The sequence below is a fragment of the Scyliorhinus torazame genome, chromosome 17 (genome assembly GCF_047496885.1).
Source record: "Scyliorhinus torazame isolate Kashiwa2021f chromosome 17, sScyTor2.1, whole genome shotgun sequence".
Taxonomy (NCBI): Eukaryota; Metazoa; Chordata; class Chondrichthyes; order Carcharhiniformes; family Scyliorhinidae; genus Scyliorhinus; species Scyliorhinus torazame.
The window spans coordinates 4,091,256-4,104,096 of record NC_092723.1 but is presented as its reverse complement, the minus strand read 5'-3'; the positions used below and the strand labels follow the sequence as shown (position 1 = coordinate 4,104,096).

Sequence of the window (12,841 nt, the reverse complement as noted above, 5' to 3'; positions counted from 1 at the left end):
GTAGAAGCTTTTACTATCTGTTTTTATATTCTGAGCAAGTTTACTCTCATAATCTATCTTACTCTTCTTTATAGCTTTTTTAGTAACTTTCTGTTGCCCCCTAAAGATTTCCCAGTCTGCTAGTCTCCCACTGATCTTTGCTACTTTGTATGTTTTTTCCTTCAATTTGATACTCTCCCTTATTTCCTTAGATATCCACGGTCGATTTTCCCTCTTTTTACCGTCCTTCCTTTTTGTTGGTATAAACCTTTGCTGGGCACTGTGAAAAATCACTTGGAAGGTTCTCCACTGGTCCTCAGCTGTTTCACCATAAAGTCTTTGCTCCCAGTCTACCTTAGCTAGTTCTTCTCTCATCCCATTGTAATCTCCTTTGTTTAAGCACAAAACACTAGTGCTTGATTTTACCTTCTCACCCTCCATCTGTATTTTAAATTCCACCAGATTGTGATCGCTCCTTCCGAGAGGATCCCTAACTATGAGATCCTGATTCAATCCTGTCTCATTACACAAGACCAGATCTAGAACCGCTTGTTCCCTCGTAGGTTCCATTACATACTGTTCTAGGAAACTATCGCGGATACATTCTATAAACTCCTCCTCAAGGCTGCCTTGACCGACCTGGTTAAACCAATCGACATGTAGATTAAAATCCCCCATGATAATTGCTGTACCATTTCTACATGCATCAGTTATTTCTTTGTTTATTGCCTGCCCCACCATAATGTTACTATTTGGTAGCCTATAGACTACTCCTAGCAGTGACTTTTTCGCCTTACTATTCCTGATTTCCACCCAAGTGGATTCAACCTTATCCTCCATAGCACCGATGTCATTCCTTACTGTTGCCCGGATGTCATCCTTAAATAACAGAGCTACACCACCTCCCTTACCATCCACTCTGTCCTTCCGAATAGTTTGATACCCTCGGATATTTAACTCCCAGTCGTGACCATCCTTTAACCATGTTTCAGTAATGGCCACTAAATCATAGTCATTCACCATGATTTGCGCCATCAACTAATTTACCTTATTCCGAATACTACGAGCATTCAGATAAAGTACACTTATGTTGGCTTTTTTACCTCTGTTCTGAATCTTAACACCTCGATCAGTAACCTCTCCTAAGTTATATTTCCTCTTAACCTTTCTCCTAATTTTCCTGGTCATCGAACCCATATCTTCCTGTAACAACCTGCCGCGTCGCTTACCATTAATGTTTTCACTTCCCGTTTTATTTCTTTTAGTATTCCTGGTCCTATTCACTGAGCTCCCCTCAGTCACTGTACCTTGTACTGTCGCACTTTTTGATTTTTGACGATGGCTTCTCTGCCTTACACTTTCCCCCTTACTGCCTTTTGTTTCTGTCCCTGTTTTACTCCCTTCCAACTTCCTGCATCGGTTCCCAGTCGGGGTGTTAATGTTAATTTATTATTTATGTACGGGAGGGAGGGGTTTGGGGGGCTGCTTTTTTAGATTGCGTTTTGTACTTAACCCTGTTGGGTTCTTTTTTCTTTCTCATTTTGTTATTGACATTTTATGAAAACCTTTAATAATTTTTTTTTTAAAGTAATGTGGGGGGTTTGGATGGTTAAGAGAAACATTACCTGGCTGACAGTCTCTGTTTCTTCTCCCTCCACCCTCACAGAAATGGAATTTGGAACTCAGCCTGCCATGTTGGCTAGCGACCTGGCTGCTGCTGTCTTGCCTGCACGGTGACGAGAGAGTCAAGGACAGCCCATGGACGACCCTGCACGACAGGAGCCTGCCCCAAAACAGCAGGGGCCAGCCGGCCGCCTCAGCCATAGCGCTGTGTGACTGGGACATGTCAGTGGGTGAAACACATTCCTCATTGCCTCGGTCTGTGACTGGCTGAGGTCAGTCAGCACCCGGCCACTGCTCTTGATGGCCTCAGCCAAGGCCCGCTTGGGAATGGCCCAACCTCTGGAGCGCCGCAGCAATGGTCATCTGTGCCCGAGGCATGTCCCCCTTCTGTTCTAAGCCTCAGCCATGGACGGCACAGTGCCACAAGCTTCGGATACCCTGACCCATGGCTCTGACATCTTGCTCCAGGCTGTCTAGTGCAGGCACCACCCTTTCAGTGTTGGCCTGGGTGCCACGCATTTCCGGCAACGTCCCCTGCGCCCGATGGTAATTGGACTCTTCCAGCTGAAGAATGCTGGAACTGCTGAAACCCCTGTTGTAATTTCCAGCTCTAAATCTGAATCTGCACCCGTGACGGGATAATCTTTCCCAGACGTGTGGCACCTGGCTTGTGGGCAGCTGGGATAAGGCAGACCTCTGACCGGCCGCTCCCTCCAAGGTCCCTGCCTCCACCTGATGTGCTGCAGCACATGGGTGCTGTTCACCAGAAGGCAACCAGGAGCCCGACCACTAACATGACCCACCGAGGTGCTAGTCTCTGTGATGGTGGATGGAGCTGGTGAAAGCAGGGTCGAGGAGTCAGTGCCTTGAGCTCCGGGGTGTGCTGAGGGTCTAGAGGGGGAGGCTGCGAACCCAAATGGCCTTGCCTTGTCTGATGGGGTTCCTGGAAGACCAGTGAAAAGAGGTCAGCTGTTGGGAATGAGAGGGCTGTGGGAGATGAAAGACTCATTTGGAAATAGCGCATCTAGATAAAGTTGCATTGAACACTTATTCCTTCGGTGCATGCTGACCACTGTGTCAATCACAGATCACTCCTTGGCCTACCCTGCAGGGTCCATGGCCCATTCTTTAAAGGGGCTGTGGACCTGTATTGTGAGCATGCCCCTGCCCATCTCTGACGCTCCCTTTGATTATGTCCTGCTTTACCCTTGGGGACACAGAAAGGACATAGTGAGGTGTCGGAATGCCAGTTTTATGGGAGGGCTGTATTTCTAGATGACAATTTATGTGGACCAGGCATGTGTTGGGGTTTCCAATAGCGTGGGTTCGAAGGGACATGCTGGCAGGTGGTGTGTTACTGTGACTCCACACAGACACGGGGAGTAGTGCAGACGCCACGTAGACAAGGGGAGAAGTACAAACTCGACACAGACATGGGGAGTAGTGCAGACTCCACACAGACACGGGGAGTAGTGCAGACTCCACACAGACACGGGGAGTAGTGCAGACTCCACATGGACACGGGGAGTAGTGCAGACTCCGCACAGACACGGGGAGTAGTGCAGACTCCGCACAGACACGGGGAGTAGTGCAGACTCCACACAGACACGGGGAGTAGTTCAGACTCCGCACAGACACGGGGAGTAGTGCAGACTCCACACAGACACGGGGAGTAGTGCAGACTCCGCACAGACACGGGGAGTAGTGCAGACTCCGCACAGACACGGGGAGTAGTGCAGACTCCGCACAGACACGGGGAGTAGTGCAGACTCCGCACAGACACGGGGAGTAGTGCAGACTCCGCACAGACACGGGGAGTAGTGCAGACTCCACAGAGACACGGGGAGTAGTGCAGACTCCACACAGACACGGGGAGTAGTGCAGACTCCACAGAGACACGGGGAGTAGTGCAGACTCCACGGAGACACGGGGAGTAGTGCAGACTCCACACAGACACGGGAGTAGTGCAGACTCCACGGAGACACGGGGAGTAGTGCAGACACCACACAGACACGGGGAGTAGTGCAGACTTCACACAGACACGGGGAGTAATGCTGACTCCACACAGACACGGGGAGTAGTGCAGACTCCGCACAGACACGGGGAGTAGTGCAGACTCCACACAGACACGGGGAGTAGTGCAGACTCCACACGGACACGGGGAGTAGTGCAGACCCCACATGGACACGGGAGTAGTGCAGACTCCGCACGGGCACGGGGAGTAGTGCAGACTCCACACAGACACGGGGAGTAGAGCAGACTCCGCATAGACACTGGGAGTAGTGCAGACTCCGCACAGACACGGGGAGTAGTGCAGACTCCGCACAGACACGGGGAGTAGTGCAGATTCCGCACAGACACGGGGAGTAGTGCAGACTCCGCACAGACACTGGGAGTAGTGCAGACTCCACACAGACACGGGAGTAGTGCAGACTCCGCATAGACACTGGGAGTGGTGCAGACTCCACACACACACGGGGAGTAGAGCTGACTCCACACAGACACGGGGAGTAGTGCAGACTCCACACAGACACGGGAGTAGTGCAGACTCCACACAGACACGGGGAGTAGTGCTGACTCCACACAGACACGGGTGGTAGTGCAGACTCCGCACAGACACGGGGAGTAGTGCAGACTCCGCACAGACACGGGGGGTAGTGCAGACTCCACACGGACACGGGGAGTAGTGCAGACTCCACACGGACACAGGGAGTAGTGCAGACTCCACACAGACACGGGGAGTAGTGCAGACTCCGCATAGACACTGGGAGTAGTGCAGACTCCGCACAGACACGGGGAGTAGTGCAGACTCCGCACAGACACGGGAGTAGTGCAGACTCCACACAGACACGGGGAGTAGTGCTGACTCCACACAGACACGGGGGGTAGTGCAGACTCCGCACAGACACGGGGAGTAGTGCAGACTCCGCACAGACACGGGGAGTAGTGCAGACTCCACACGGACACGGGGAGTAGTGCAGACTCCACATGGACACAGGGAGTAGTGCAGACTCCGCACGGACACGGGGAGTAGTGCAGACTCCACACAGACACGGGAGTAGTGCAGACTCCGCATAGACACTGGGAGTAGTGCAGACCCCGCACAGACACGGGGAGTAGTGCAGACTCCGCACAGACACGGGGAGTAGTGCAGACTCCACACAGACACGGGGAGTAGTGCAGACTCCACACAGACACGGGGAGTAGTGCAGACTCCACACAGACACGGGGAGTAGTGCAGACTCCGCACAGACACGGGGAGTAGTGCAGACTCCGCACAGACACGGGGAGTAGTGCAGACTCCGCACAGACACGGGGAGTAGTGCAGACTCCGCACAGACACGGGGAGTAGTGCAGACTCCGAACAGACACGGGGAGCAGTGCAGACTCCACACAGACACGGGGAGTAGAGCAGACTCCGCACAGACACGGGGAGAAGAGCAGACTCCGCACAGACACTGGGAGTAGTGCAGACTCCACACAGACACGGGGTGTAGTGCAGACTCCGCACAGACACGGGGAGTAGTGAAGACTCCACAGAGACACGGGGAGCAGTGCAGACTCCACACGGACACGGGGAGTAGTGCAGACTCCGAACAGACACGGGGAGTAGTGCAGACTCCGCACAGACACGGGGAGTAGTGCAGACTCCACACAGACACGGGGAGTAGTGCAGACTCCGCACAGACACGGGGAGTAGAGCAGACTCCGCACAGACACTGGGAGTAGTGCAGACTCTGCACAGACACGGGGAGTAGTGCAGACTCCACACAGACACGGGGAATAGTGCAGACTCCACACAGACACGGGGAGTAGTGCAGACTCCGCACAGACACGGGGAGTAGTGCAGACTCCGCACAGACACGGGGAGTAGTGCAGACTCCGCACAGACACGGGGAGTAGTGCAGACTTCGCACAGACACGGGGAGTAGTGCAGACTCCGCACAGACACGGGGAGTAGTGCAGACTCCGCACAGACACGGGGAGTAGTGCAGACTCCGCACAGACACGGGGAGTAGTGCAGACTCCGCACAGACACGGGAGTAGTGCAGACTCAGCACAGACACGGGGAGTAGTGCAGACTCCGCACAGACACGGGGAGTAGTGCAGACTCCGCACAGACACGGGGAGTAGTGCAGACTCCACACAGACACGGGGAGTAGTGCAGATTCCGCACAGACACGGGGAGTAGTGCAGACTCCACACAGACACGGGGAGTAGTGCAGACTCCACACCGACACGGGGAATAGTGCAGACTCCGCACAGACACGGTGTCATGATATTCAAACACACACATCATGATGGACACACCAACAGACAAATCAGAACACACAACACCACAGCCAATCACACACAAAGACAGGAACCATATAAAAGCACGAACACGACAACTGGTGGACAGTAGGTCTGGGGACAAGGACACGGACACGACCTGTTTTAACATCACAAACAGGGTATCCCCACGTGCAGAGTATCAAGACAAAACTGTACATAGAAAGTTTAAATAAAATAGAGTTGTACCATATACAACTGTGTTGGCTCATCTGTGTGTCAGAACGCCCAACACCACATGATACAGGAGTGGATCGATGCCTGCCAACTAACCTGCCATTCTGGACATGGACCGCACCGACAAACCGCAGCCGTTGCAAGTCGCGGGGAACCTTGGTACCAATTGGAAGCTCTTCAGGCAGCGATTTGACCTGTACATCAGAGCCAACGAGAAACAGAGTGCCTCGGATGAAACGAAGATTGCACTGCTCCTCTTCTACGCAGGGCAGCACGCCCTCGACGTCTTCAACTCACTGGTGTTCGAAGAAGGGGAAAACCAATCCAAATATGACACGGTCATCCTCAAACTGGACCAGCACTTTAATGTTGAAGTGAATGAAAGTTTTGAAAGATACCTCTTTCAGCAACGCCTGCAAGGTAAGGAGGAGCTTTGTCAACCCTTTTTGACCCACCTCCGAATTCTAGCGCAGTCCTGCGGTTACGGCAGCACCACAGAGTCCATGATCAGGGACCAGATTGTTTTTGGCATTGCCTCCAGTGGCCTACGCCAGCAGCTTCTTAAAATAAAAGGCCTCACCTTAGCGTCTGCTGTGGAAGCCTGTGTCCTCCACGAGAATGCAACCAGCCGTTTTGCCCGATTTCAGGCGTCCGAATTGGCATGGAGGGGGTCCCCTGCCGTCGAATCGGCAAGCCAGGCCGCCCACGACGCCGGACGCATCCAGGCCGTCGATTACTTCCCGACCCGCGGCCCCGACGAGAGCAGCCGCTTCCCGCGCTTTTCGCGGTCTCCCGCGCTGGTGCGCGCCAAAAATAACGGCCACATCGAGGGACGCACTGCGCAGGCACGCCCACCGCAAGATCGCACTGCGCATGCGCAGTGGCGCAACGAACGTCGTGACGTCATGACGTGCGGCAATTGTGGAGCTGTACGCTTAAAAGGGCAATGTCCTGCTAAAAACCGACAGTGCCTCAGATGTGGCAAGATGGGCCACTATGCTGCCCACTGTCGTGCGGCTCAACCCATGGATCCTGCACATCCCCGACAATCTCGCAGACAACTCAGGACCGTCCAGCCCACACATCAAGACTTCCAGTTAAGTGATGCAGATGACCAGGATGCCTTCCGCGTTTCCGTCATCGATGTCAACAAGGTCAATGCCATCAATCCAGCCGATGAGTGGTGTGCCACCCTGACGGTCAACCGATCGCGCGTCACCTTCCGTCTGGACACCGGCGCATCCGCCAACCTGAAAGCATATTCTGAATTCCAGGCCATGAAGGTCAAACCACCCATCACGCCACCCCGGCTCAAGGTGGTTGATTATAACGGGAACGTCATCCCGTCCATAGGATCTTGCCAGCTACAGATAACTCACAAGACGCACACGGCCACACTCCCCTTCGAAGTTGTCGGCTCATCAAAAGACTCGTTACTGGGCGCACAGGCGTGTCAGGTCCTTCACCTAGTACAGCGCATTATAACTCTCTCTCCAGATGAGATATCCGACTTCCCGGATGCTGAGTTCCACTCAAATCTCCATTCCCTCCTTGCTCACAACCAGGAGGTTTTTGAAGGCATGGGGACATTGTCATACACGTACAAGATTCGATTCAAACCGGACGCCATCCCTGTCGTTCACGCACCTCGCAGGGCTCCTGCGCCACTCAAAGACCGCCTCAAGTTGCAGCTGCAGGCTCTTCAGGACCAAGGGGTCCTATCCAGGGTCACGGAGCCCACGCCATGGGTCAGCTCCATGGTCTGTGTAAAGAAGCCCTCTGGCGAGCTCCGCATATGTATAGATCCTAAAGATCTGAATAACAACATCATGCGGGAACACTATCCCATCCCGAAACGAGAGGAACTCACCAGCGAGATGGCGCAAGCCAAAATATTTACCAAATTGGATGCGTCCAAAGGATTTTGGCAGATCCAATTGGACCCGGCCAGCCGAAGGCTATGCACGTTCAACACCCCTTTTGGCAGATTCTGCTACAACCAGATGCCATTCGGCATCATTTCAGCATGTGAAGTTTTCCACCGCATTATGGAGCACATGATGGAAGGCATCGAAGGGGTACGTGTATATGTGGACGATATCATCATTTGGTCCACCACTCCGCAGGAACACATGCATCGTCTACGACGCGTCTTCACCCGCATACGACAAAATGGCCTGCGTCTCAACCGCGCCAAGTGTGCCTTCGGCCAGACTGAGCTGAAATTCCTCGGGGACCACATCTCACGATCAGGGATCTGTCCCGATGCAGACAAAGTTAGCGCCATCACAGCCATGCCACGGCCGGCTGACAAGAAGGCTGTCCTAAGATTCTTGGGCATGGTCAACTTCCTTGGGAAGTTCATTCCCAACCTGGCTTCTCATACAACGAATATGCGCCATCTCGTAAAAAAATCAACAGAATTCCACTGGCAGCAATCGCATCAGCTGGAATGGGAGGAGCTCAAGCACAAACTGATCACGGCACCAGTGCTGGCGTTCTTTGACACGACTCGCCCTACAAAGATCTCAACAGATGCCAGCCAATCTGGTATTGGAGCGGTACTCCTGCAAAAAGACAGCACGTCGTCATGGGCCCCGGTTGCATATGCCTCACGAGCCATGACCCCTACCGAACAGCGCTACGCGCAAATAGAAAAAGAATGCCTGGGCTTGTTAACTGGACTGGACGAGTTCCACGCTATGTGTATGGTCTTCCACGATTTACGGTTGAAACTGACCACCGCCCCCTGGTCAACATCATTAACAAAGACCTGAATGACATGACCCCTCGCCTCCAGCGCATTTTACTTAAACTCAGGAGGTATGATTTCGAACTGATCTACACTCCGGGGAAGGATCTCATCGTGGCCGACACGCTCTCCCGAGCAGTGAGCACACCACCAGATGCGGAGGGGTTCGTGCGTCAAATTGAGGCACACGTTACTCTGACAGCAGCAAATCTGCCGGCTGACGACCCAAGTCTGGCCCACATACGCGCAGAGACGGCGACTGACCCCCTTCTACAGCGAGTGATGCGCCACATGGCGGAAGGGTGGCTCAAAGGGCAGTGCCCCCAGTTTTATAATGTGCGAGATGACCTTACCAACATAGACGGGGTCCTTATGAAATTAGACAGGATTGTTATTCCGCACAGCATGCGCCAGATGATTCTTAATCAACTACACGAAGGCCACTTGGGCGTCGAAAAATGCAGACGAAGGGCCCGAGAGACGGTATATTGGCCGGGTATTAATGAAGACATAGCCAACATGGTGCTCAATTGCACAACCTGTCAGAGGTTTCAGCCGGCGCAACCTCCGGAGACGCTTCTACCACACGAGTTGGTGACGTCCCCCTGGGCGAAGGTGGGTGTTGACCTATTTCACGCGCTCGGCAGAGATTACATCATTATTATAGATTACTTCTCAAACTACCTGGAAGTCATGCCTCTACATGATCTGACGTCGTCCGCAGTCATTGGGGCCTGCAAGGAAACATTTGCTCGCCATGGCATTCCAAGGACTGTCATGTCAGACAATGGACCCTGTTTCGCCAGCCGTGAATGGTCGTGCTTTGCCGCAGCATATGGTTTCACTCATATGACATCCAGCCCTCTACATCCACAGTCGAATGGGAAGGCAGAGAAGGGCGTTCACATTGCCAAGCGGCTCCTCTGCAAGGCGGCTGCTGCTGGATCGGACTTTAACCTCGCCTTGCTGGCCTATCGATCGGCCCCGCTTTCCACGGGTCTCTCGCCAGCGCAGCTCCTAATGGGTCACTCCCTCAGGACGACGGTACCGTCCATCCTGGCACCAACAACGGACCATGAGACGGTTCTTCGTAACATGCAAATGCAGCGTGATCGCCAGAAAAGTCAGTACGACACACGAGCGACGGACCTGCCCCCCCTGTCCTCCGGAGACAAAGTACGCGTCCATCAACCGTATGGTGGCTGGTCAGCACCGGCCGAAGTCCTCCGACGTGTGGCTCCCTGCTCGTTCCTGATTCGCATGCCAGATGGTTCAGTGCGTCGCCGCAATCGGCACGCCCTTCGCCGACTTCCACGCTCGCAGCCACACAGTACACACACGCCAGATCCTCAACAGTCTTCCGAGGATGACTTCCTGGAGCTGCCGCAGATCACGCCCTCTCCATCGCCACCCATGGCCACGCTTGCACATCAGCCGGTGGTTCTTGACCCACCCTTGAGGCGGTCAACCCGAACTCGTCGCAAGCCCATTAGACTGGACTTATAATACCGTTCATATGTTCAAAAAGTTACACACTTCTGTATTATAACCTGTTGTTGTTTATCGTTCCAGATATCGTCTGACTTGACCACTGTTCAAGTTTTTTTTCTCGTTCGCATTCATGTTCTGTTATGGTACAACCTTGTTCATGTGACGCACCCGACATCGCCCCATGTAAATAGTTACATCATATGCACATGCTGTACACAACACACACACACTCTTAGATGCACTCACGACACGATTATATTTATTACCACGTAGGCACATATCTTTGTAAAAAGGGGGGATGTCATGATATTCAAACACACACATCATGATGGACACACCAACAGACAAATCAGAACACACAACACCACAACCAATCACACACAAAGACAGGAACCATATAAAAGCACGAACACGACACCTGGTGGACAGTAGGTCTGGGGACAAGGACACGGACACGACCTGTTTTAACATCACAAACAGGGAATCCACACGTGCAGAGTATCAAGACAAAACTGTACATCGAAAGTTTAAATAAAATAGAGTTGTACCATATACAACTGTGTTGGCTCATCTGTGTGTCAGAACGCCCAACACCACACACGGGGAGTAGTGCAGACTCCGCACAGACACGGGGAATAGTGCAGACTCCGCACAGACACGGGGAGTAGTGCAGACTCCGCACAGACACGGGGAGTAGTGCAGACTCCGCACAGACACGGGGAGTACTGCAGACTCCGCAACGACACGGGGAGTAGTGCAGACTCCACACAGACACAGGGAGTAGTGCAGACTCCGCACAGCCACGGGGAGTAGTGCAGACTCCACAGACACGGGGAGTAGGGCAAACTCCGCACAGACACGGGGAGTAGTGCAGACTTCGCACAGACACGGGGAGTAGTGCAGACTCCGCACAGACACGCAGTAGTGCAGACTCCACGGAGACACGGGGAGTAGTGCAGACTCCACACACACACGGGGAGTAGTGCAGACTCCACGGAGACACGGGGAGTAGTGCAGACTCCACGGAGCCACGGGGAGTAGTGCAGACTCCACACACACACGGGGAGTAGTGCAGACTCCACGGAGACACGGGGAGTAGTGCAGACTCCACACAGACACGGGGAGTAGTGCAGACTCCGCGGAGACACGGGGAGCCGAGGCTGGAAATGAACCCGGGACCCTGACGCTGTGTTCGAGGTTTTGATGTTTTTTTTCTCATTTGATTTTCCTGCCGGGTGTGAGTTTTGGATCAAAATGGGGACCAGGCGGTCCGGGGGCGCGCACGCAGTCCAGTGGGGGGGGGGCGCGCACGCCGGTCCAGGAGGTGCGCACGCAGTCCAGTGGGTGGGGGCGCGCACGCAGTCCAGTGGGTGGGGGAGCGCGCACGCCGGTACAGGGGGCGCGCACGGCGGGCGCGCGGGGCATGCTGGGTGTGTAATGGCGGTGCAGTCGGACAGCAGCGAGCAGCCGGGCCCGGGCCTGTTGTCGGCGGCGCCGGAGGAGGAAAGCGGCGGGAAAGAGGTACCGGGGGGGGGGGGGTACCGCGGCCCGGCGGGGGAAGGGAGAGATGGGGGGGGGGGGGGGGGGGAGGGAGAGATGGGGGGGGGGGGGAGGGAGAGATGGGGGGGGGGGGGAGGGAGAGATGGGGGGGGGGGGAGGGAGAGATGGGGGGGGGGGGAGGGAGAGATGGGGGGGGGGGAGGGAGAGATGGGGGGGGGGGGAGGGGAAGGGAGAGATGGGGGGGGGGGGGAGGGGAAGGGAGAGATGGGGGGGGAAGGGGAAGGGAGAGATGGGGGGGGGGAAGGGGAAGGGAGAGATGGGGGGGGGGAAGGGGAAGGGAGAGATGGGGGGGGGGAAGGGGAAGGGAGAGATGGGGGGGGGAAGGGGAAGGGAGAGATGGGGGGGGGGGGGGAAGGGAGAGATGGGGGGGGGAAGGGGAAGGGAGAGATGGGGGGGGAAGGGGAAGGGAGAGATGGGGGGGAAGGGAGAGATGGGGGGGGGGAAGGGAGAGATGGGGGGGGGGGAAGGGAGAGATGGGGGGGGGGAAGGGAGAGATGGGGGGTGAGGGAGAGGGGGGGAAGGGAGGGAGGGGGGGAAGGGAGAGATGGGGGGGAGGGGGGAAGGGAGAGATGGGGGGGAGGGGGGGAAGGGAGAGATGGGGGGAGGGGGGGAAGGGAGAGATGGGGGGAGGGGGGGAGGGGGGAAGGGAGAGATGGGGGGGGGAAGGGGAAGGGAGAGATGGGGGGGGGAGGGAGAGATGGGGGGGAAGGGAGAGATGGGGGGGGGAAGGGAGAGATGGGGGGGGAAGGGAGAGATGGGGGGGAGGGGGGGAAGGGAGAGAGGGGGGGGAAGGGGAAGGGAGAGATGGGGGGGAAGGGAGAGATGGGGGGGGGGAAGGGAGAGATGGGGGGTGAGGGAGAGGGGGGGAAGGGGGGGAGGGGGGGAAGGGAGAGATGGGGGGGAGGGGGGGAAGGGAGAGATGGGGGG

The 12,841-nt window shown here is 55.4% G+C and overlaps 1 protein-coding gene across 1 annotated transcript in view; it reads left to right on the top strand.

The window, feature by feature from the left end:
- The first annotated feature begins 11,784 nt into the window (after positions 1 to 11,784).
- LOC140393643 (uncharacterized) overlaps positions 11,785 to 12,841 on the top strand; it is a 411,041-nt gene continuing 409,984 nt past the window's right edge. Inside the window, exon 1 of the mRNA XM_072479920.1 lies at positions 11,785 to 11,875. Within this exon, the coding sequence (XP_072336021.1) occupies positions 11,792 to 11,875 (84 nt within the window). The 5' untranslated portion in view covers positions 11,785 to 11,791. The remainder of the gene's footprint in view (positions 11,876 to 12,841) is intronic.